This window comes from Natrix helvetica, assembly GCF_964273705.1.
Source record: "Natrix helvetica genome assembly, chromosome: 6".
NCBI classification, from domain to species: Eukaryota; Metazoa; Chordata; class Lepidosauria; order Squamata; family Natricidae; genus Natrix; species Natrix helvetica.
In genome coordinates, this window is record NC_138553.1 from 31791613 (window position 1) to 31814722 (window position 23110).

The following is a 23110-nucleotide window of genomic DNA, read 5'->3' on the forward strand; positions in this document are numbered from 1 at the left end:
TGACTGCAAATTCAGCTTTGCATCATTATCCTGGGACACGTATATTTGCCTTCATACTGGGAAGTGTTGAGGATTGTTTTGATTTATCAGCGAACCATTCCTAAAGGAAATATGAATTCCATATTGAAGTGGAGCATGGTGGTATTATAGAATACAAAGTTTCAAAATTTTTGGTTTGCTTGCTTATGAAACAATAGCTCATGAAACATTTGATTTGAGGGTCCAGATTTAATATTTTTTCCCCTTATATTCCTCTAGAGTACAAGCCATATTTCCAACTCCTGACCCTGCAGCACTGAAAGATAGGCGTATGGCAAATCTTGTCTCCTATGCTCGGAAAGTTGAAGGGGACATGTATGAATCTGCAAATAGCAGGGTATGCTATTTTCTGGAGTCCTATTTCTCTCACACATTTCTAAACAGCTGATCCTTATATTTTTCTATGTATATACTGCTAAATGTGTATTCTTTTCTACCATTGTGAGATGTATGTAGACCAAAGAATATAGACTACTTCAGTGATGCCAGTGAATCATTATGTGTATATAGTTGGATTACAAAATCAATTACAGTCATTTAAACTCATTTGTTGTGTTTAAGGAACAAAATTCAGACCAAATTCAAAGCAATGAGGGTGAATGTAATTTTCATGGTGCTCTAACATAATTGGATAGTTCCTATCAGTAAGGAGCAGTCTGCTACTCATTCTTGTGGTAAGATATTGCATTAGATGCAGTGTTTCAGATTTGCATTAGAATGAAGATTAAAATCAAATGAATTTTGTTTATAATATGTTTTATACAGCCTTGAGGTTACATGTAATATCAAACCTCATATTACACTCCTGACAGCACTATAGCCTAGTGTCCCAGTTTGTAATGCAGACTTCTAATGGCAGTAGAGAGAAACTGTTCTGACCTAGGCTTTCTGATGCAGTAAAAGGCACGCGCTTAGTCCCAAAACCCCTCTTTTTATTTCAAAGGCTGTGAATTATGTTCATTCACAGCCCATAATGAGTCCCAAATAGTTGAAGAGTCCTGCAGTAGGCTGCCAAAGTCTTTTGGCTGCTAAGCATCCACCTTTATCTTCCTTGAAAGACTTAATTGGCAATTAGTTGGCAAGGCCACACAGAACAAAGAGTCAAAACGGAGCTTCAGAAGGTAAACTGACCACCATGAACCAAGTTGCTTCCTGAAAAGGCTCATGTGCCTTTGCTCCTCCTTTATGTCCTATGGGAGGGGCCAATCACTTCCAAGCCTTACTCCAGAGTCGTTCCTTCTGTCTTAACAGTTCTTGCCTTCTGACAACTCCGTGCAGGCGTGCACTAGGAACAGGGGGAGCCTCTTCCTCTGCCTCGCTGATGTCTGACTCTGGAAGCTCTGGAGGCAGCACATGGCCCTTGCCCCCTCTCTGCCTCTGACGGAGAGCCCTCGTCCGAGGCTTCCCCAGATGCCAGGAATGGCTCATGTTCCCGCCCCAACCTCTTTGCTGTCCAACTCCGCTACCAGCTTTGCAGACCATCAGCAGACCACAACAGAAACCTGATTATCTTGGCGCTTACCATAGTCTAACTTCTAGGTATTCTTAGCTCCCACCTACCTATCCAACCAATCCACATCACTACATTCTTTAGCTTTCTATGTGCAGAACCTGAATTACAGTGATAGCTCTTTGAATAAACATCAAATTCTAAGGAGTAAAATCCATAGTGTACACCTGGAAGTTTAAAATTAGCAAATACGTATCATTAATCTTACATATATTTCCCATTACAGGCAGAGTACTATCACTTATTAGCAGAGAAAATTTATAAAATCCAGAAGGAATTGGAGGAAAAGAGAAGGACCAGATTGCAGAGGCAAAATATGATACCAAATGCCCCAGTCATGCCACCAGCTCCTATGAATCAAGGACCCATGGGGCAGCCACAGCCTGGAATGACAGCAAGTAAGTGTTTACATTAACCTGTGTAGTTAATATTTGAAAATTTTAATCCTTAGCCAGTGAAGAATCAAAATTACAATTGTGTTACCTTAGAAATTGACTCATCAGCTTATTTAGAGTTTATAAATGTCATAGTAGTTCTAACAAAATGGATATAGTGGTGCCATGGTAGGAGAGGCAAGTAAGAAAATACCTTATGGTAAATGTCTAAAGAAATCCCCAAATTCCCATCTTCTTAAGCCTAGTTTTTTTCTGTTTTTTAAAGAAGATGGGCAAGCTTGAGTATTACGTTGCAGTATCCAAAAGCATTTTTGTAAATAAAAATAAAGCTTGAGGCTGACAGTTTTAATTTATAATATGCCATCATGTATATTACTAGAAGGAAACTGACAGTAGATAAGATAGCACTTAAAATAGAGCACATACAGATAGTTTAATGTACATTTTTTCCAGTCTACCAAATTCACTAAATATGCTGATATAATTAATTTTGCCCTATCAGCCAGGTTCATTTGCTTTGTTACCAAGGCTAGCAAGTAATGCTCTCTTGACAAATTTCCATGTAGAACAAGTTGGCAAAAATGATTGGTCGATTTCCTACCAATAGGAAAAAATTCACCAACTTCTTTCCATAACATGGGTTAGCACTTGGGGGGGAGGGGGGAAGATTTTGAAGATGTTTATGTTTAGTAATCTATCAGAATTTGATTTGTGGGACAGATGGTTCCGCTTTACATTCCTATTGTTTCCTTTCTATTGCTCACACTAGCACTTTCTTACTTATTCAGTCTTGCTTGTTTTTCTCATCTGGTAAACACTGAGCAAAAATTGGTACCTGGTGCATACTTGGAGGGATATGTGAATGAATCCTTATAAAGTGCCTAGGATTTGTGAAAAAATATTAATTTAATTTTTGGGGTTTTGTCTACATTACAGACGGTCCTCTTCCTGACCCAAACATGATTCGTTCCAATGTGCCAAACCAAATGGTAAATCGCATGCAGACACCACCAGGTGAGACTTTAGTAACCTCTCATATGACATTTATCATTAGATTCAGGAAATTTTGGGTACTCATTCTGCCGTAACAATTTCTTACTACTATGACTGGATTTCCACATTCCATATTTTAGTTTTAGAATATATCTGCTCTTGTTTTGTCATTTTATACTTTTTCTCAATAGATAGAGGTCATGTATCTTTGTCATATTATTGCTTTTTCTTATGTGACACAATCCACTGGCATTACACTTTCAGTATAACCAAGCAGAGCAGGTTTTCCTTGTCCTTCAAATGAATGCTTTCTGTTCTAGGCAAAGTAGTTTCCTTTATCTAAAAGGGGCATATACCATACACCTTTTTCTTTTTATCAAGCAATTGTCAACATTTTTGTAAATTTTTAATTTTTAAACCATCTTTTTCTGTTTGTTGGATTTTCAGGTCTTGCTAATGGAAACAATAGATATGGCTTTATCTAGGCCAATATTAGTAATTACGCATAGGCTCTTGCTTTGTTTTTTTATCTTTGTATTTTTATATTAGCCTCTAGCTGTGTTATAAAATACCTACACTAAATGGCTTCTCAAATAACACAATAAAGCCTTAGCTTCAGTTTAAATTAAAGCTTCATATATGTAGCACTTTAAAAATCATTGCTTTTCCATTGTTTCCTTCAAATGTTGTCAGGTCAAACCTTTTTCTAAATGATTATTGATTGCTGATATTTGTTTGTTTTTTATTTATTTATTCATCCATCCACCCATTGTTTTCTCCTTATTTTCTCACTAGTATTGAATGGCTCCAACAGCTTTCTTTTTGGTACCTTTTTAAAAAAATGTGTAACATATCAATGTTCTAGTAAACACTGAAAATTTTTATTTAAATATGAACATTCACAGGAATGAATCAGTTTGGCCCAATAACCATGTCGATGCCATCAGTTGGACCCCGACAAACCCCTCCCCTTCCTCACCCCGGACAACTAAACCAGACTGGGAATATAAATCAGGTTGGTTGATTCTGTTATGTTTTCTAATCAGCTGGTAAAACTAAGTCTTCTGTCTAAGTGTGGTGTTTTGTCCATATTTTAATAATTTCTGTCTTGAATTTGTTTAAGTCATATATGCATTCTTCGGATAATTGATTTTTTTAAGCAATTGGTGGAAAATCTATAGATAGTCACATAAATATTTCTTACAATTTAGAAGGGAATATTTTAAAACATCTGTTTTATTGAAATGTTAGGTAATATGAAAATTAATAGCATTATACAGAATTTCTATTCATTGATGTTTTCTTATAGATTGGATTTTCCCCACGTATGCAACCTCAAGGGGTTGGTCAGTCTTCTGGTCAAAGTCAATTTGTACCACAGAACCAATTTTCTGCATTGTCCCCTGGAATGAATCCAGCTAGCACACCTATGACTCAACCTGCCAATCAGACTCCAGCTTCTCAAGTATGTGTTGAGAAGATATTTTAATCTCTGATTATAGATATGTCTATAAATAATGTAGATAAACGAAATGTACAAAACTGAAAGAAGGTTCTTCATATAGGTTTGTCAGTAGCATCATCAGTTTTCTTTTTATTTGTAACTTTGTCTTTGCTGAATCTTTTTTCCTTTTCATCTTAATTAATTGACTGTACCTTGTTTTTCTATGAGTGAGGGAAGCAATAGGCCAGGGTTATCCTCATTTCCCAGAAGGGATTACCAGAAAGTCCAATTGCTATTGCTTTCTCAGCATGTCTTGTTTTTGTGATAATAGCTGAAGGAGGGATGGGAAGTTTTTAGTCTTTATGGAGTGAATTTGGACCCCAAATCTCTATATTCAGAACCTTTGTTTTAAATTTGCAGGCACAAATGACCAACTCTTCATGTCCTGTAACATCTCCAGCAGTGGCTCCTGGCTCTCAAGGGGGTCATATTCATTGTCCTCCCATTCCACAGTCTGCATTGCATCGTAACTCTCCTTCTCCAGTACCAAGTCGTACTCCTACACCTCATCATACGCCCCCAGGATTGGTTTCCCAGCAGCAGCAGCAACAGCAGCAACAGCAGCCACCTGCACCCCAACAGGCAACTATTGCCTCTGCCCCTGCTGCTGTTTCTCAAATACCACCTTCTGGGCCCCAGTCACAAACTATGCACCCCTCTCAGAGGCAGACTCCAACACCCCCACAGGCTCAGTTGACTCCTCAAGTGCAGCCTCCAGCTTCTGTTACCCCTTCTGCAGAGCAGCAGTTGCCACAGCAACCTCTTTCACAACAGAGCACAACTGCATCTGTACCTACCCCAACAGCGACACTGCAACCTCAACACCCTACAACACCTGTAAGAAAGCTTTTTACTCTTCTAATGCTATTCTTTTTCAAAACTGCGAATTCAGACGAAAAACTTTCAGAGTGTACATGTCATGAGGGAATAGAACTTGAACTGTAGTAAATGTTGAAACTTGCCCTTTCTTCTATCTGCTCAGTGGTGTTTTAGTGGAATTTAATATTGTGAAAAACAATTCTCATCAGCTTGATTCTAATGACCTGTGTTTGGAGAAACAAACAGCTGTAAAACATGGGATGCTTCCATGGTGGACAAGTATAAGCTAATGTTAAATTTATTGTGCAGCATCTCTTTTGTGCAGGTAGAAAGCGATGCCAGAGCTAACATAATTTACAAACACAAAAGGAAGCAAAAAATAAATTTGGTCAAGTCATGTGGCTTCACTTTTTATATTCTGGTTTTATTGTGTTTTTTTTCCTAGCTTTCACACCCAGGTGCAAATATTGATGGGCAGGTATCAAATCCACCATCCACCAGCAGTGCAGATGTAAACATTCAGCAAACTGCCTCTGAGCAGCAGCAGCAGCAGCAAAGTTTACCTGAAATTAAAATGGAGGTTAAAATGGAAGAGGAGGACTCTGAACACACAGATCATCAAATAGATGAGAAACCAGAGGTGACTAATGGGTGATAAAGTTAGGCGTATCCGGAAATCAGTAGTTTGGGAGAAGATGCTTTACTCATTCACCACTTTGACGAGTTGGCTAATAAATAAAACTAAAATGCTTCATAAACTGTAAGACTTGATGGGCAGGTTTTCTTTGTGTCTCTTGCTGATGTTAGGTCCAGCACAGCAACAGGATCATGAGTAGTTACGTACATAAATTGAAATGAAATGCCATCATGCAAGAAAGTGATTTTCTCCTTTTATTAGAACCTAATTCTGTATTCAGAATATGAGTGTCTTGGAAAAAGTACTTTAGTCAAGGAGAACAAATGAAAAATAATGAGGAGATATGATGATCTAACTAAATTTAGATTATCTACAATATTGGGTAGAGCAAAAGGTTTATATCTCAAGATACTTTGGATTTCATGTTTCATCAGCCATAGTCACCATAGCCAATGGCAAAGTATTGTAATCCAGAATACATGGGAGGCATAATGCTACACATCCTGGCCTATATGTGCTATAAGGCTGCATTTGATTGTGGCCAGATCTATGCAGGTATCATGGCCATACATGCAGTTTATGTGTTTTCTATGCCCTTTTCTATAGATTCAGAGGAAACATATTTCTATCAATATTGACAGTACAAAAATATCTGTACAGGTGCGAAGTAATCTCTTAAACTGTATGTAATGTTAAATTTACAAACTGCTTTTCCAGATTAAAGTAGAACCCCTAGCGGATGAATGTAAATCTGAACCAATGCAACAGGAGGAAAAGAAACCAGAAATGAAGCAAGAAGTAAAGGAGGAGGAGGAAAGGCCTAGTACTCCAGGTACCCAGTCTTCACCAGCTTCTGGGCAGTCAAAGAGAAAAAGTAAGTCGATTTCCCCCCCCATCATCATATAGAGGCAAAGTCATTTTCTTCAACTGAGATTTGAATTTATGTTTAACATTTTGGTACCAGAAATACTTTTCCAGAAATGTTTTATCTGTTAGAAGAAATAGCTACAAAGTATAGCTGCTTAATATTAGAAAAACCGAATGCATTGCAGAAATTAACTTTACAATAATCCTAGTCCTAATATCAAAGTCTAGATCGATAAATTCTGTCCAGCATTGGACACTGAATACTGACACTGAATTTAAAGCATTGCTTAGATGTTAAAATATGTAACTAATCTGGTTGGTATGTCGCCTTCAATCTTCCATAACTTTTTTCAAAGTTTTCAAGCCGGAAGAGTTGAGACAGGCACTTATGCCAACTTTGGAGGCACTGTATCGCCAGGACCCAGAGTCCCTTCCTTTCCGGCAGCCTGTGGATCCTCAACTACTAGGAATTCCTGTAAGTGCATTTTTTGAAAAATGTATTAACATGTCATTATGTTGCAAACCTTACATATAGATAGTCCTCGCTTAATCCTAACTGGGACCGGAATTTCCATCACTAAGCAATGCATTTATTAGGCAAAACATTGCTTGCAGTGGCAGTTTTGGTAGTCACAGTTTCAGTTTTAAGCCCTATGCTTCTCCTGCCCTGCCACTCTGATCTCCACTTCAACTTCCCCCACTCACCTATTGCCTCTGATCTGTATCCTTTTGACCACCTTGTACTCCACCACTGCCCACTGCCTTCATGAGGCAGCTGGTGGTCACATGCAGCCTTCCTGAAGTCTTATGTGGCCAGCAGCTGTCTTGCAAAGAACCTGGCTGGCTCTTCCTCGTCATCAGCAAGTGGAAGAAGACAGTGAAGGTCAGCTGGGGTGATGAGATGCAGGACAGCAGGGACAGTGGAGGGCAAGTGGGCAAAAGGGCACAGAAATAGGTGGAAGAACCTGAAGCACAGCCTATGGTCATAAGACCATTCTGTGGTAATAAAAGTAGGTGGGCTTCCAAGTGCCCAAATTTTGAACACATTACCATGACGATACCACATTACCATGACGTTACCACATTGTAGCTGTTACTTTGACAACTGATTGCCAATATCATTAATTGAGTTGTGAGCCCAAATAGAATAGAATATTCAATGCTGGTAGCAAAAGGGAGTTCATCAGCTATTATGATTTTTTCCCCTCACATATAGGGGAGTGAAGAGGTATCATCTGCCATTATACTATGCCAAGCAAAATCAGCAGTGCAGGCAGTTTTTGTTGTTTCTTTTTAACATCCATACCCAGCACTTTACAAGTTCCAATGACTCGCAGGAAGCTTTAGGTGCAATTCAAGGTCCTGGTTATCTTCTACAAAGTCCTCTGTGGCATATGGCCAGGCTGCCTTTTTCCATTTTTTTCTTCTGCTTACCCTACCAAACCTAGTAAAGTGTGTTCCATATCCCTTCTATGAAGCAGTGCCATCTTATTGAAACCAGGAGTTGTGTCTCTTAATGGTTGTTTCCGTCCTGTGGAACAGGATCCTGCTCAAATATTTGGATGGTCCCAATCCAGTTAGCCTCCCACAAGATAATGAAAACCTAGCTGTTTTCTCAGGAAATTGATTCAGTTGGTTAGATGTACTCTGCTGTTGTCAACATTGTTTATGCTTAAATGTCTAGGATCAGATTGTGGGCTTTTTAAATGTTTTAATCCTTGCAACTTATGTTAGATGGACAGCTATATCGATCAGTCATTCACTAATACAACTTTACTATGGTACGTACATAGCTTGACCTTTATTGCAATTATATGTTCTTTGAATTTGGGCACAGTAGGTTCCTTAGAGCAATCTGTCATCTAATCTTAAACTTTATTATATCAGTCTTGATGCAGTTTTACACTGTACAAATTATGTAAATATGTACAGGTGCATGTAGGTATTATACATACATATGTACGTATCTTAATGGTTATGCTTATTGTCTTTGATAGATTGGTGTAACTGGTAATAAGTGATTTACTATTTTTCTATTATTTTAATATTACAAAGCATTCAGTTTGGGCAATAAAAGTATAATCTGCAAAGTTTTCCATAGGGTGGTGTGGTTTATAATTTAGGATTTATAATTTAGGATTTGAAATAAGAATTTTGCATTATTTTGTTGGAAACAAACTAGAGACAGGCAATTCCTTGATGTTTGTGGATGGATTTGTTTGGCTGAAGAATAAAGTATTGATATTTATTTTATTCAATTTATATTGCCATCCACTTGATAAGTGATTGGGCAGGTAATAAAGGATTAGAAAGATCAAAATACATACAAAAATGACTAAAAACTCAGGCACAGCAGCAGAGACAATAACTCACATACTTCATACTAAAGCAAGTTCACATAGCAACCTTGCCCATTGCCAGCAAGAAGAACCAAGTCTTCAGGGCCTGGAGCATCCGGATTTTAGATGTAGGTGAAGCTGCTGCTCCAAGAGAAGGCATCTGGATTAGTTGTAGTTTCTCAGTGGACCTCAACAACAACCGGTATACAGAGCTTTGAATTGTCAAATGAGAAGTTAAAGGGGCAAATGAAGTCCACTATTAGGATTGAAGATTCAAAAGCATAATTTATCAATGTCTTGTCTTGGCAGGACTACTTTGATATAGTAAAGAACCCCATGGATCTTTCTACTATCAAGAGAAAGCTTGATACAGGACAGTACCAGGAACCTTGGCAATATGTGGATGATATTTGGCTTATGTTCAATAATGCCTGGCTTTACAATCGTAAAACATCTAGAGTCTACAAGTACTGTTCCAAGTTGGCAGAGGTTTTTGAGCAGGAAATTGATCCGGTTATGCAGAGCCTCGGCTACTGCTGTGGACGAAAGGTAAGGAAGAAGCTAATAGGATGTATTAATTATTAATTAATGTATCAATTATTAAGATAACTGAATACTTGGTTCTAAGCATTGTGCTTATATTGATTATAAATATAAATATCCAGTCATGTGAAATTGCATTCTGCAAACGTCTCTTTCTGATAACTTTGTTTTTATCTTCAGCTTTTAATCTACAATTTCAAAAAGTGAATTTTAAAATGTTTATCTCATAACTTGTACTAACAATTATAACTTGAACATTGTTCAGTAACTGTAAGATTAAATTATTGTAAAGTAGTAGTTAAATATGATTATGGACAATACTCAAGTTCATATACCCGGTACACAAAACAACATTTAAGTAAAATTGGGTAACATAATAAGTAAACAAAGGAATATTTTTAAAGGTAATTTAAATTGTATTCTGTACCAGAGAATTGATTTACCTGGAAATGACTATCCCATATGTTCTTGAAAATCGTGTAATGGGACAATATTTCTAGATGAAAAAATAATGGATTTCTACTCAATAAAATATAATCCTGGGAATTAAATATTTAAGTAATCCTCAATTTACAAGAACAACTGAGCCAATTTTTTCTTGCTAACCAAAGCAGTTGTTAATAATAATAATAATAATAATAATAATAATAATAATAATAATAATAATAATAATAATAATAATAATAATAATAATAATATTTATTTCTTAGCCGCACCCTCTCCCGAAGGACTCGGGGCGGCGTACAATAAAACACATAAAAATACAAATATGGACAAAACATACATATAATATAGACGTATACAAGGAGGAGGTGGGCAGATGGATAAAAACAATTAAAATCACAATATTAAAAATCCCCTAAATAAATTACCAAAATAAAAAACCCGTCAGGAGTGATATGATCAGACTATGGTTGAGCCAGGCCAGCTACTTGGAATAGGTGGGTCTTGAGCTTTACACGGAAGGAGCGGAGGTCAGAGGTAGTCCTAATATCCGGAGGGAGGTCATTCCACAGGGCTGGGCCCGCCACAGAGAAGGCTCTGCTAGGCGCCGCCCCTCGGCACTGTCTGGTGGACGGCACCTGGAGGAGTCCCTCTCTGTGCGAGCGAATTGGTCGCAGGGATGTATGGGGCAGGATACGATCCCGCAAGTAACTAGGTCCTGAGCCATGGAGCGCTTTAAAGATCGTTATCAAAACCTTGAAACGCACCCGATAGACCACAGGAAGCCAGTGCAGCTCGCGCAGGAAAGGTGTCACATGGGAGTACCTAGTACTCCCCATAATTACCCGCGCGGCCGCATTCTGGACCAACTGTAGCCTCCGAGTGCATTTCAAGGGAAGCCCCATGTAGAGAGCGTTACAGTAGTCCAGGCGAGACGTCACCAGCGCATGAGTGACTGTGTGTAAGGCGTCCCGGTCCAGTAGGGGGCGCAATTGGCGCACCCAGCGAACCTGGTGGAACGCCCCCCTTGCCACGGCTGTCACATGGTCATCCATGGACAGCCGGGCATCCAGGAGGACGCCCAAATTGCGTGCCCGCTCCACGGGGGCAAGTTGTATGCCCCCAATGGCCAGAGATGGAATTAATTGGCTGAACCGGGGAGCTGGTACCCACAGCCACTCCGTCTTGGAGGGGTTGAGCTTGAGTCGGTTGTCATCCATCCAGACCCGTACGGCTTCCACACACCGGGACATCACTTCGACGGCCTCGTTGGGGTGGTTTGGGGTGGAAATGTACAGCTGAGTATCATCAGCGTACAGATGATATCCCACCCCGAAACCACGGATGATCTCACCCAACGGCTTCATATATGTGTTGAACAGGAGTGGCGAGAGGACTGACCCCTGTGGCACCCCACAAGTAAGGGGGCTTAGGGTCGACCTCTGCTCCCCTGCCAACACACGTTGCGTCCGGCCGGAAAGGTAGGAGCCGAACCACCGCAAAACGGTGCCCCGGACCCCCAACCCCTCCAGTCGGCGCAACAGGATACCATGGTCGATGGTATCAAAAGCCGCCGAGAGGTCTAATAGGACCAGGATAGAGGAACAACCCCTATCTCTGGCCCTCCAGAGATCATCTACCAACGCGACCAAGGCCGGCTCCGTGCTGGGGTGAGGGTGAGGTCGACAGTAGACACTGTAAGATTAAAGTTTTGGGGGTTTGGGGAGGAAACCAGTGTCAGGTAGTGCATTCCGGGCATTGACAACTCTGTTGCTGAAGTCGTATTTTCTGCAATCAAGTTTGGAGCGGTTTACCATAAATTTGTATCTATTGTGTGCTCGTGTGTTGTTGTGGTTGAAGCTGAAATATGTTACCTCCCCGGGATCGCAACCACTGCTTCTCCTTTTGTTTTCCATTTGTTAAGTGAGTTTTACCCCATTTTATGAGGTTTTTTGCCACAGTTGTTAAATAAATCACTGTAGTTGTTGAGTGAATCATGTCTGAATCATTAAGTAAATCTGGCTTCCCCCCTTGACTTCCCTTGTCAGAAACCAGTTGGGAAGGTTATAAATGATCATCACATTACCCTGGAATAGTGCAATGGTCACAAATTTGGATCACATAACCATGGGGGTACTGCAATCATCATAATTGTAGAAACCAGTCATAAATCACATTTTTCAGTTCCATTATAACTTCACCAAACAAACGATTGTAAGTCGAGGACTATCTGTTGTGAATCTTCACCAGGTTTGTACTGATGACAGAAATCATTTGTAAATGTAGACAGTGTTGGTTTTGATCCATGACAACCAGAATTTCTCAGGTAGTAAATATTCACTCAATAACCAGTTGTATCTGCACAAATACTTAAAAATATAAAACTGGTTTTCATCATTTCTTAACCACACGTCCATCGAAGATTTATAGCCTATGCAGAGCATCACACAAAATCTTCCAAAGCAATTTAGTTGAAGCAGTTTGGTACAAAACAATGCCCCTCTTTGTATTTGTCCCACTGGGTGTGGTCTGTGTCTTCCCACTGAATTTCAGTCTGCAATACTAATTATACTTGATATTCTTATAAATTTCACACGTTAGTAAGCAACCTATCCCCCTCTCTTTGCAGTTGGAATTTTCACCACAAACTTTATGTTGTTATGGCAAACAATTATGCACAATTCCACGTGATGCTACATATTACAGTTATCAAAACAGGTAAGAAAATAATAGTGCACCTACTCACTGTTTTTTGCATTTCTGTTTAAATCAATGTCACATTAACAGCAGCAAAAATGAATCTATGGTTTAAAAAATAAATTGAAAGTAGATGCTTCCTATGTCACAGTTCAGTTTTTATAACTTAAGATAATTAAGACATAACTAATGTATGTCAAATACTGTTGCTTAACAACTGGATTAGTTCAAGGTCCACCTGGTTTGGAGTTCCAGCAACCACAAGATGCTCTATTGTTGCGCCTTCAGTGTGTGTGTGTGTGTGAATGTGTATGTGTATATGTCTATTGTTGCGATGATTTAACCTTTTTGGATATGCAAGAGATCAAGATTTTCTCTTTATAAGGATTGTCATCTGTTTTGGTTTCTTAGAGAGATGAAGAATTTTTGTTTCAAACGCAAAAAAAACATTTAATATATTTTTGCAGCTATATACTTTTAGTTAGTAGGTCAGTTTTGTTACTTCAAGGAAAAGTTATTTTTTAACCTTTAATCTGCATGCTAGATTCAGACTGTTACTTGTAATAAAGAGTTGCTATTCAAAGCCAAAATCTATTTTAGTAAATGGCACTTCATGTCCTGATTTTCTGAATGTCCAAACTGATAATATAGCTTTACCAATATATATGATTTCCTTTTATTACACACTAGAAAAAAAGTAGTGGAGAAGTGATTTATATGATTCATTCCTTAGCAATTACAGATTTGATAGTGTTGTTTTTGTTTTGCTTTAAAATATTGTCACACTTTTGGGGGGTTTGTGTAGTTGTTTTGGTTTTGGTTTTCCTTTGTGTTTGTGCGCCCTTCCTGAAGCAATAAGGGAGACAGCAGTTTCTATACGCTCTTGAACGTAGTTCAAACCCAAATCAAATGAAGATGGAATCCTCTTAATACAACAGCTATTCCAGACATCCAAATTTATGGACTTCACCTGCTAAGAATGTACAATATGCAGCTGCTTGTTATTGCATCTAACATTTCAACAAATCATGAATAATTGGATTAAAATTATTCAAATAACTCCTATAAAGAGTTATTGCAAACAAATATTTAAGTATATGCTCCATAAACATTTAAGTATTTGCAGGATAGTTTATTTTCATGCCTATCCTGCTTTTTCATATTAATGTGAAGAAAGTTGCTAACTTGAGGCAGCTGCCAAAGCAGCAGTTGCAATTCTTTTTTCTTCATTTTGATTGGTAATTGAGCATGGGTATACTTAACCAAATACATTTTGTTTGCTATAATTTGCTGCTTGTAATCCCATTTGAGAGATTTAATGCTAATCTGTGCTTTGCCTTGGCTTTCTGCTTTGTGTTGTCCTGTCTTGCTTCTGTGTTTTTGTTTTTTGTCCTGAAAACCCCATTTCTTTGTTTGTATGTATATTTTTATTTCTCCTTCATGCTTGTCGTTGTCTGCACTTGGCTTTGATTGCAAAAAAACAACCAAAAACAAAAACAAAAACAAAAAACAAAACAACCAATATCAAACTCTGGGTCCCATAAATCTTCATCATTGAATGTCCCTGTCGTCGTTGATGACCTGCTCTCTGCTCCCGCCCCCCTCCTTGGCCTGCTGTGATTGGTGACTTCGTTGCTTGGCTTGGGCTGTGTTGTGTGGACGGAACAGTTCACCCAAATATGGCCTTCTTGCCGACAGGTATCATTTCTGTGAGAAGTGCTTCAATGAAATCCAAGGGGAAAGCGTTTCTTTGGGGGATGATCCATCACAACCACAAACGTGAGTAATTGTGTCCTCTTTAATAACATTTAACTCTCAGAAGTTACAAGTATGTTATTAACAAACCTATCATGATGTACATTCTATATCAGGGGTGTCAAACTCGCAGCCTGCAGGCCAGATGCATCACGCACTGGCCAGCCCCCTCCCCCAATTTAGCAAAGGGGGGAAAAGTCACAATACGTTACATGATGACTTCACACTGCGAGTTTGACACCCCTGTTCTATATTTTGAAAAAGCCATGTTTCAGTTAAAAGTTTTACTTAAGAAGATAAACCTCCAAATGAAAACAAATTCTTATTTTAAAATTTCAGAACAAGGTGGAATAAGAATTTTTTCATTAAGTATATATGGAAAGTGCATAAATGCATCTAATACTAAAGTTTTTAATCCTATAACTAAAATGACTTTGCTGTACAAAAAAAGGGTCATATTAAAGTAACAAAGTTCAAAGAAAAACTTAAATCTGAAATAATTATATAATTACATTTTGTTTAAATTATCTCATTTTTAAAATATTGATCTACAAGTTCTAAAGTTAGGGCCTCATTCTTATAGTTTCAAGTGCTATTTTTCTACTAGTTTTGTCATAATAAATTTATTAGTTACTGAGCAGTGGTGTTCTGCAAAGCAATAGTGTCAAGATTTCTATTGTACTATGAATTTTCCATAGGTGGGTGGTGTCTTGAAATAACTATCTTTTACAATATTACATTTATAAAAAAACAAAATTAAAATATAATGATATAATAAACTTTAATTGTTAAGAAATGGATGGGACTGTAAATTGTTTAATCCTTTTTTATTTTACTGGAGAAAATGAAAACAGCTGCAATAAATATTTAGCAAGGTGTATATTTCTCTTCTAACAAACAAATTCTTTCTTTTATATAATTTTTCAGTTCATAGAAAGTGCTAAACTCTTTATCGCTGTGTTGCCTATAAGCTATTTTATTATATTTTTGTAATTTGTAATTTTTGTAACCAATTTCGTTGTATTTAAGTACAATGACAATAAAGATTATACTTATACAACTATACCAAATTTAGCAGACATAATTGTAAACTAGGTTGAATTCTGAAATGGTAAATATTTTCCAGAAAATGAGTTTACCAATGTCAAAAGGTGATAGGAAACTAACGAGACAATCCTGCTGAGGCAACAATTGTGTAATCTGAGTTTTACTGCCTGCTAGAAGTCCTGATTTTGGAGGTACTTATCTGTTAGAAAGGACTTGCAACATTTTTTCAGATACCTTTTTTTTTTTAGGCCATAGAGGTTAAGCCACTGGTTCAAATTGTGCTTGTTACTAGTTAGCTCTCTAGTCTTACAGTTATAATGATTTCTATGTGATGTTAATCATGAGACATTCTGGATCTACTGGAATTTCTGAAGCTCACACAGTTACCTTGTACTAATGTTGTATAAACATTTAAAAAAATATAAATTATGGCATTCCTGGTTTAGTTTGTTTAAGACAGCGATGGCGAACCTTTTTTTGCTCGCGTGCCACAAGTGGGGGGAGCACAGGGAGGTCGTGTGCGGGCGCACACAACGCGCGACCCCCCCTCTTTTTACATGCTTTTTTTGCCCTCCCCAGGCTCCAGAGGCTTTATAGGAGCCTGGGGAGGGCGAAAAGAGCCTCCCTCGCCCTCCCGGAGGCCCTCCGGAGGCTTCAGGGACCGTCCGAAGGCTTCCCTGAAGCTTTCGGAACACTTAAAATCACCCTCCAAGCAAACCGGAAGTGACTCCGTCCGGAGGCTTCCCCGACGCCTTCGGAACGCTTAAAACCACCTTTAGAGCGCTTAAAACGACCCTCCGAGCAAACCGGAAGTGACTTCCGGTTTGCTCGGAGGGTTGTTTTAAGCGCTCCAAAGGCGTCAGGGAAGCCTCCGGACGGTCTCTGAAGCCTTCAGAACGCTTAAAACGACCCTCCGAGCAAACCGGAAGTCACTTCCGGTTTGCTCGGAGGGTGGTTTTAAGCGTTCCGAAGGCTTCAGGGAAGCCTCCGGATGGTCCCTGAAGCTTCCGGAGCGCCTCGGGGGGGAGGGGGGGGCTCTTTTCGCCCTTCCCAGGCTCCTATAAAGCCTCTGGAGCCTGGGGAAGGCGAAAAATGGCTTTTAAAAAGGTGAACTCAGCTGGCCAGCGCGCACATGCGCGCTGGTCAGCTGACAGGGCAGCGCCTCGCATGCCCTGACAAATGGCTCCGTGTGCCACTTGTGGCACGCGTGCCATAGGTTCGCCATCACTGGTATATGAAATTAACTTGAGTTGTGTATGGATAACTGCCCTGACCTCTCTGTCAAGAAATGTGAAGTAATAAAGAAGTCTGATTGATGTAACCAATTGATTGTGCTAAGTGACCAAACATGTTTGAAAATGAATGTGTTCTATACCTCCTATATGACCCTCTCCCAGCCATGAGATAGGTAGTTTACAAACATAGGTGGTTTTTATGCCTCATTAGGAAGAAATCTTCTGGAGTTTCTTGCCAGATTGTTAAATGATGTGAGTACCTTCTCAGTTCGGAACCAAAGAGCTTCCAGTGTCTAAATCCACCGGTTGCTTCTTGGAAAGTATTAGCTTGGGATACTATAACATCTTGTTCAATTCATACCTTTCCTTTTTTCCCAAAACATTCTTAAAAAGCAGTATGTTTAGAAGATCCTGCTTAAATGTAGATGTGTCTGCTCCATATCTAAAATTGTTTTATTGCGCTAATGTCCATCTTCATAAATTAAAATTGCCCATTTCTCTCCTCAGCACAATAAATAAAGATCAGTTTTCAAAAAGAAAAAATGATACACTGGATCCAGAACAGTAAGTGATACTTGAGCAGCTAAATTTGTATTTTTAGAACAAAACAAACATGTGATCATTTTGTTGCTCGTTTCTTTTTGTTTTGGGACTGAAAACTATTGATTGCTTTATCCATATTTGATAATACAGATAGTCCTCAGTTGACTGGCCTGTTGAGTAACTGATCATAATTATAGCTTGAACAACCAGTCTTCAAATAATTGCAGTGTCCTGCACTTAGGATCGCCATTTGGACGCTTTGTAGTCGGTACAAATTTATAGCCCATTTCACCATCCTATATGAACTTCATAGCTAGCTTGTGACAAGCAAGCAATGGAGAAATCAGCATTAAAATTCCAAGTTGTAATCACATGTCTCACCAACCATGGATGATTGCTTAATTACAAAGGAACTGCTATAAATCTGGCATGGTGATACTTTCTTAACTATTAACATCTTTTAGCAATGGTGTTTCCAGTCCTAATTCTGATTGCTAAAGGAGGATCCATTTTTGAAACTTCCTTTCATCTTAAATATTTAATTAGTTTTTTTTTTAAAGACTGTTTCATCTTTCCCTCTCCTGTTATATATGTAAGTAGGTAGATACTGTATACATACTTGTAAACATACTTTATAAAGGTATGTTGGAGCTTGAGGTACTTTTTTATGGCATAGTGTAGAATTCATATCTCAAATATGTGAGGTAGCAATTCAGTTTTAAATGATATTTTGTACTTCAAGATACATTTTGTGTATTTCTGATTAAAGATACATATACAGAACTCTATAGGTTTAAAGACTAAATAGATTTTGCCACATTGCATAATTTCTTTACCCCCGAAACATTTTTTTAAATCACAGTAGTTATTCTTCGAGTGCTTATGGCTCTTTTCTGTTCTAGATTTGTTGAATGTATTGAATGTGGAAGAAAGATGCATCAGATTTGCGTACTTCACAATGAAACAATCTGGCCATCTGGGTATGCTGCTTTTCCTTTTGTGTTCATTTACAATTGTAATAATTTACAAATGATATTTGGAAAGATGCTAATGGTAAAATTTATTGTAGTACCATTTATTGTAGATCTTTGATAACCATCTAAGTAGATTAACAAAGTTGTGATGTAATTTTATTTATTTAAAACTTTTATATAACTGCCATCTTATCAAACTCTAGGCAGTTCCCAACCAAAAATTAAAATAACACCAACAATAAAACCACATAATGCATTCCTCTATTAAAGCCATAAACAAAAAAATCTGGTACCAAAGGTAAGCTTCTCCACCAGGTCCATTGTTAAATCCTCTTATCTACTTCACCCTGTCCCAGAATCTGGGTGAATAGTTAGGTCTTAAGTGCTTTTTGGAAGGGAGGGAGGTGCCTACCAAACTTCAAGGGGAAGGGTTTTCCACAGGGCAGGGACTGCCATGGAAAAGACACACTTCCTAGATCCCACAAGATGCCGTTGTTTAAGGGAAGGAGCTAGAAGTGTGCTCACACTCTTTGATCTGATAAAATGAGTAGATGACCTTAGGGAAAGACAGTTGCACTGATAACCTGGTCCTACTTCCATATTATTAAGGATAATAACCAGCGCCTTGAATTGTATTCAGAAGGAAATCAGGAGCCAGTGCAGCTTGCACAGCAAAGGAACACCTATCATTTTGTGTGTAGCCACATTCTGGACCATTTGTAATTTTCAATTGATCTTCAAACTGCAACCCTAAGTAGAGTACATTGCAATACTCCAAACAGGAACTGACAAAGGCATGAGTGAGTGACCATGACAAGATATTAGTATGGCTATTTAATTTAATTTTAGTATCTATGCACAATTTTTAAAAAATTCCAGTGGGACAAGGTGTGCCCGGCCTGGCATTTCATGAAGCAATTGCTTTCCCTGTGAGGGCATCTACACCAGGTATTGCAAGAAATCCCCATGTACAATCTGGGGAAGAAAGCCCTATAGGGTCAGCAGCTGCGTTGCAAAGGGCCAGGCCAGACAACCTTGATCAATAGCAGAGACAAGAAGTCGGCAAAGATCAGCTAAGGCAGCAAGGACCTTGGTGTGCAGAGGTCCACAAGGACATAGATGGGCAGTTGATATGGGGAGCCGGGGGAAGTTGAAGTGCCCCTCTGGTTGTAAGTGCATGTGGGCTGCAACAATTTTTGATAAGTGACCGCAGGGGCACTGCAGTGGTTGTAATTTCAGGGACTAGTTGTAAGTCACTTTGTTTAGCCCCACTGTGACTTCAAAGAGTCATTGAATGAATAGTCGTTATGTCAATGACAATCTGTAGTGATGTTATATATTATTACATCAGGTGAAATTGGGTGTTCTACTCAGACTGTGATATAATGGAGCAAGTCTAATTTAGGCTGTTCCATAACAGTTTGCAATCCATGTTTGATAATAAGTATCATATACTAGAAAATGCAGGGGAGATATTTTTATAGAAATATTTTAATAATTATGTTGGGAATTTAAATTATTTTCTTCTGTTGTAGCTTTGTCTGTGATGGCTGCCTAAAAAAATCAGGGCGAACTCGAAGAGAGAACAAATTTTCTGCCAGAAGTAAGTAGAGATTGGTGCATTTCTCATACTTATTTCTATTTGCTTTTTTAAAGGAATGTATTTAGAAAAAGTAGAATAAAAACAACATTCTGGAGGAGCCAATAAAATTAATTCTATTTCCCGAAGACTTTTGTAAGAAGGGTTCTGTGATCTGGCAGAGACTTCAGATGTTTGACATACAGAAGGATAGCTGCAGTTCTAAATAGGTAGCTAGATTTTCAGAAGTTGCAGGTACTCCTTAATGTACGACCATAATTGAGCCTGGAATTATAAGTCATTGTGGTCATAAATCAAGGTACCCACATGGCCAGCAGTAATTTTCCATTCTTTTTCTGTGACGGTTGTTAAGTGAGCTCATTCATTTCAATGGGGTGGTTTTTGTCAGGCAAAAACTTTCATAAATATGGGTCCTGTGATTTTGGAATGCTATGAATGGTCATAAAGCTGGCCCCACCCAACATGCCCTTCCTCTACAGTCTTATGACTGTAGAGGAAGGGCAACGTGACCAATTTATAACAGCCGGCGATGCTTTACCAGCATAAAGCACCATTCTGTGGTCCTTGTAACTTCAAATAATCATAAAATGAACAGTCATTAAGTAAGGATAGCTTGTACTGTTTGGGGAGTTAGTCCCATTGTTTTCAATGAATTCTGTTAACAAATTATGTTTTAAGGCTTTCATCCTTACTAACTTTATATGGCATAAGCATTATCCATCCTTTTTTATAACATACTCTGAAGAAAAAGAATTGTAGTCTGTTCATCTGATCAACGATTCCAATATTGAATCCCAGCAGTATTTCTCTTTGAGGAACATATATCTTTAAGAAATTGGAGATTTATTGTCAATCATTTTATAATTAAAAAACCTGACAAACATAAAAATCTTTGATTTTTGATAACCTGCCATGACAAGATATATTTGGAAACTTAGTTCTTGAAAAATGGAAAATAATGAACTTCAAGATAATCCAGGGAAGTTTATTTTTCAACTCCCATTTTTCTCCATTCAGATGACTCCCACTCACTGACCCCAATCTGATGGTTCTGGTTTCAACATCTGCCTGAATTTGGACTAGAAAAAACTCATTGTCTTGCTATATATTCTAGATGAGTTTCCTTTCTTTGCTTAGGAAGTAAAGTATGTCAAATCTCATTTGGCAATAGCTTGGACATGCTTTATCTTTGATTTTTCTTTTGTTTTTTTTTTCTTACCTGGACTTCATCCCTAGAGTTTTCTGGTGCAACATTTTCCTAGCTAAGTAAAGAATGACACAGTTTAGCTTTTTTAAGATGAGGCTGTATTATGTTAATTGAAACCTATTGCTGGTGTAATTTCAGTATGTACTTTTAAAGTTGTAAATTAATACAAAATGTAAATTTTACTTGCTCAACAAGGCAAATACCTGTAACTTTCTAACTTACACTATTTTGTTGCTAGAGTAATGACAAACAATTAAGCAATCTTCATTTTTGTAGGATTACCAACCACTAGACTTGGTACCTTCTTGGAAAACAGAGTGAATGAGTTTCTGAGACGACAGAATCATCCTGAGTCGGGTGAAGTCATTGTTAGGGTGGTTCATACCTCAGAAAAAACTGTAGAAGTTAAACCTGGAATGAAAGCAAGGTACTTTTCCTTAAATGTTAGGATGGTGTGTTTTTTTTCTTTCTGAATATTAAATTGTGTTATTGGTGCATTTGTCTAAACAATAAAATGTTATTTTGTTAGTCAAAAGAACTTACAGCAGCGATGGCGAACCTTTTTTTGGCTCACGTGCCATAAGTGGGGGGAGCGCAGGGGGGTCGTGTGTGGGCGTGCTGCACCCATAATGCAATGCGTGCACTACAGGCACCCCCCCCCCATTTTTACATGCTTTTTTCGCCCTCCCCAGGCTCTAGAGGCTTTATAGGAGCCTGGGGAGGGCAAAAACAGCCTCCCCCACCCCCCTGGATGCCCTCCGGAGGTGTCAGGGAAGCCTCCAGACACTCCCTGAAGCCTTCGGAGCGCTCAAAACGACCCTCCGAGGAAACCGGTTTCCTCAGAGGATCGTTTTGAGTGCTCCAAAGGCTTCAGGGAGTGTCCGGAGGCTTCCCTGACGCCTCTGGAGGGTGCCCAGAGGGGCAGGGGAGGCTGTTTTCGCCCTCCCCAGGCTCCTATAAAGCCTCTAGAGCCTGGGGAGGGCAAAAAATGGCTTTAAAAAAGGGTGAACTCAGCGTGCCCTGACAAATGGCTCCGCGTGCCACATGTGGCACGCATGCCATAGATTCGCCATCACTGACTTACAGCATAGCATTTCATAGTTTCATTTTTAAACATTTTGAGTGATAGGCGGGTAGCTCGCCTCCCTACCAGCAGCTGGTCCAGCGTCCCGGCTGGAAGCAGCAGTGCAACAGTCGCCTTTACCAGGGGCGAAGGAGTGGCAGTGGCAAGAACGGGCAACTGCCGTCCCTTCCCGAACAGCGGCTGTTGAACTTCCGCTTCCAGCTGGGATGCTGGCAGAGGAGCTGCTGGTGGGGAGGCGAGCTACCCGCATAAAGATGCCACCGAGGGTCTGGCAGAATATATCCCAGCTGGAAGTGGCAGCGCTCCGGACTGCGGATCCTCATCAGAGCCGCGGACTGGACTTCTGCAAGAAGCCTGCTCGGGCGGGTGGGGAGGTAGGGAGGGAAGCCCGGGCCCGCCCGTCCTTGCCCCACCACTCCTTCGCCCCTGGTACCGGGACGCCACCAAGGCCTGGCAGAATATATCCCAGCTGGAAGAAGCAGCGCAACGGCAAAGGAGTAGCGATGGCAAGGACGGGCAGTTCCAGGCTTCCCTCCCTTCCCCCCCCCCGCCCGAGCAGGCTTCTTGCAGAGCTCCAGCCCGCGGCTCTGATGAGGATCCGCGGTCCGGAGCGCTGCCACTTCCAGCCGGGATATATTCTGCCAGACCCTCGGCGGCGTCTTTATGCGGATACGTTGCATAAAGATCATTTTCCTGCCGTGCGCATGCGTACCGGACAGCTCCACTTCTGCTTTCTGGCATGCCAATGCGCATCAAGACCAGCTGGCTGTTGCGCCCGAATCTGGAAGAGGAACTGATGATGGCTCCGCATGCCAGGAGAAATGGCTCTGCGTTCCACTTCTGGCACGTGTGCCACAGGTTTGCCATCACAGCCATAG

At 39.6% G+C, this 23110-nt stretch overlaps 1 protein-coding gene across 1 annotated transcript in view; it reads left to right on the top strand.

The window, feature by feature from the left end:
- EP300 (EP300 lysine acetyltransferase) overlaps positions 1-23110 on the top strand; it is a 93238-nt gene that overhangs the window by 57559 nt on the left and 12569 nt on the right. Inside the window, exons 9-24 of the mRNA XM_081957174.1 lie at positions 259-376; positions 1776-1947; positions 2881-2958; positions 3843-3952; positions 4247-4402; positions 4802-5278; positions 5706-5900; positions 6615-6771; positions 7121-7239; positions 9413-9652; positions 12720-12808; positions 14486-14566; positions 17332-17388; positions 18270-18347; positions 19877-19944; positions 21425-21575. Coding sequence (XP_081813300.1) covers positions 259-376; positions 1776-1947; positions 2881-2958; positions 3843-3952; positions 4247-4402; positions 4802-5278; positions 5706-5900; positions 6615-6771; positions 7121-7239; positions 9413-9652; positions 12720-12808; positions 14486-14566; positions 17332-17388; positions 18270-18347; positions 19877-19944; positions 21425-21575 — 2346 coding nt within the window. The remainder of the gene's footprint in view (positions 1-258; positions 377-1775; positions 1948-2880; positions 2959-3842; positions 3953-4246; positions 4403-4801; positions 5279-5705; positions 5901-6614; positions 6772-7120; positions 7240-9412; positions 9653-12719; positions 12809-14485; positions 14567-17331; positions 17389-18269; positions 18348-19876; positions 19945-21424; positions 21576-23110) is intronic.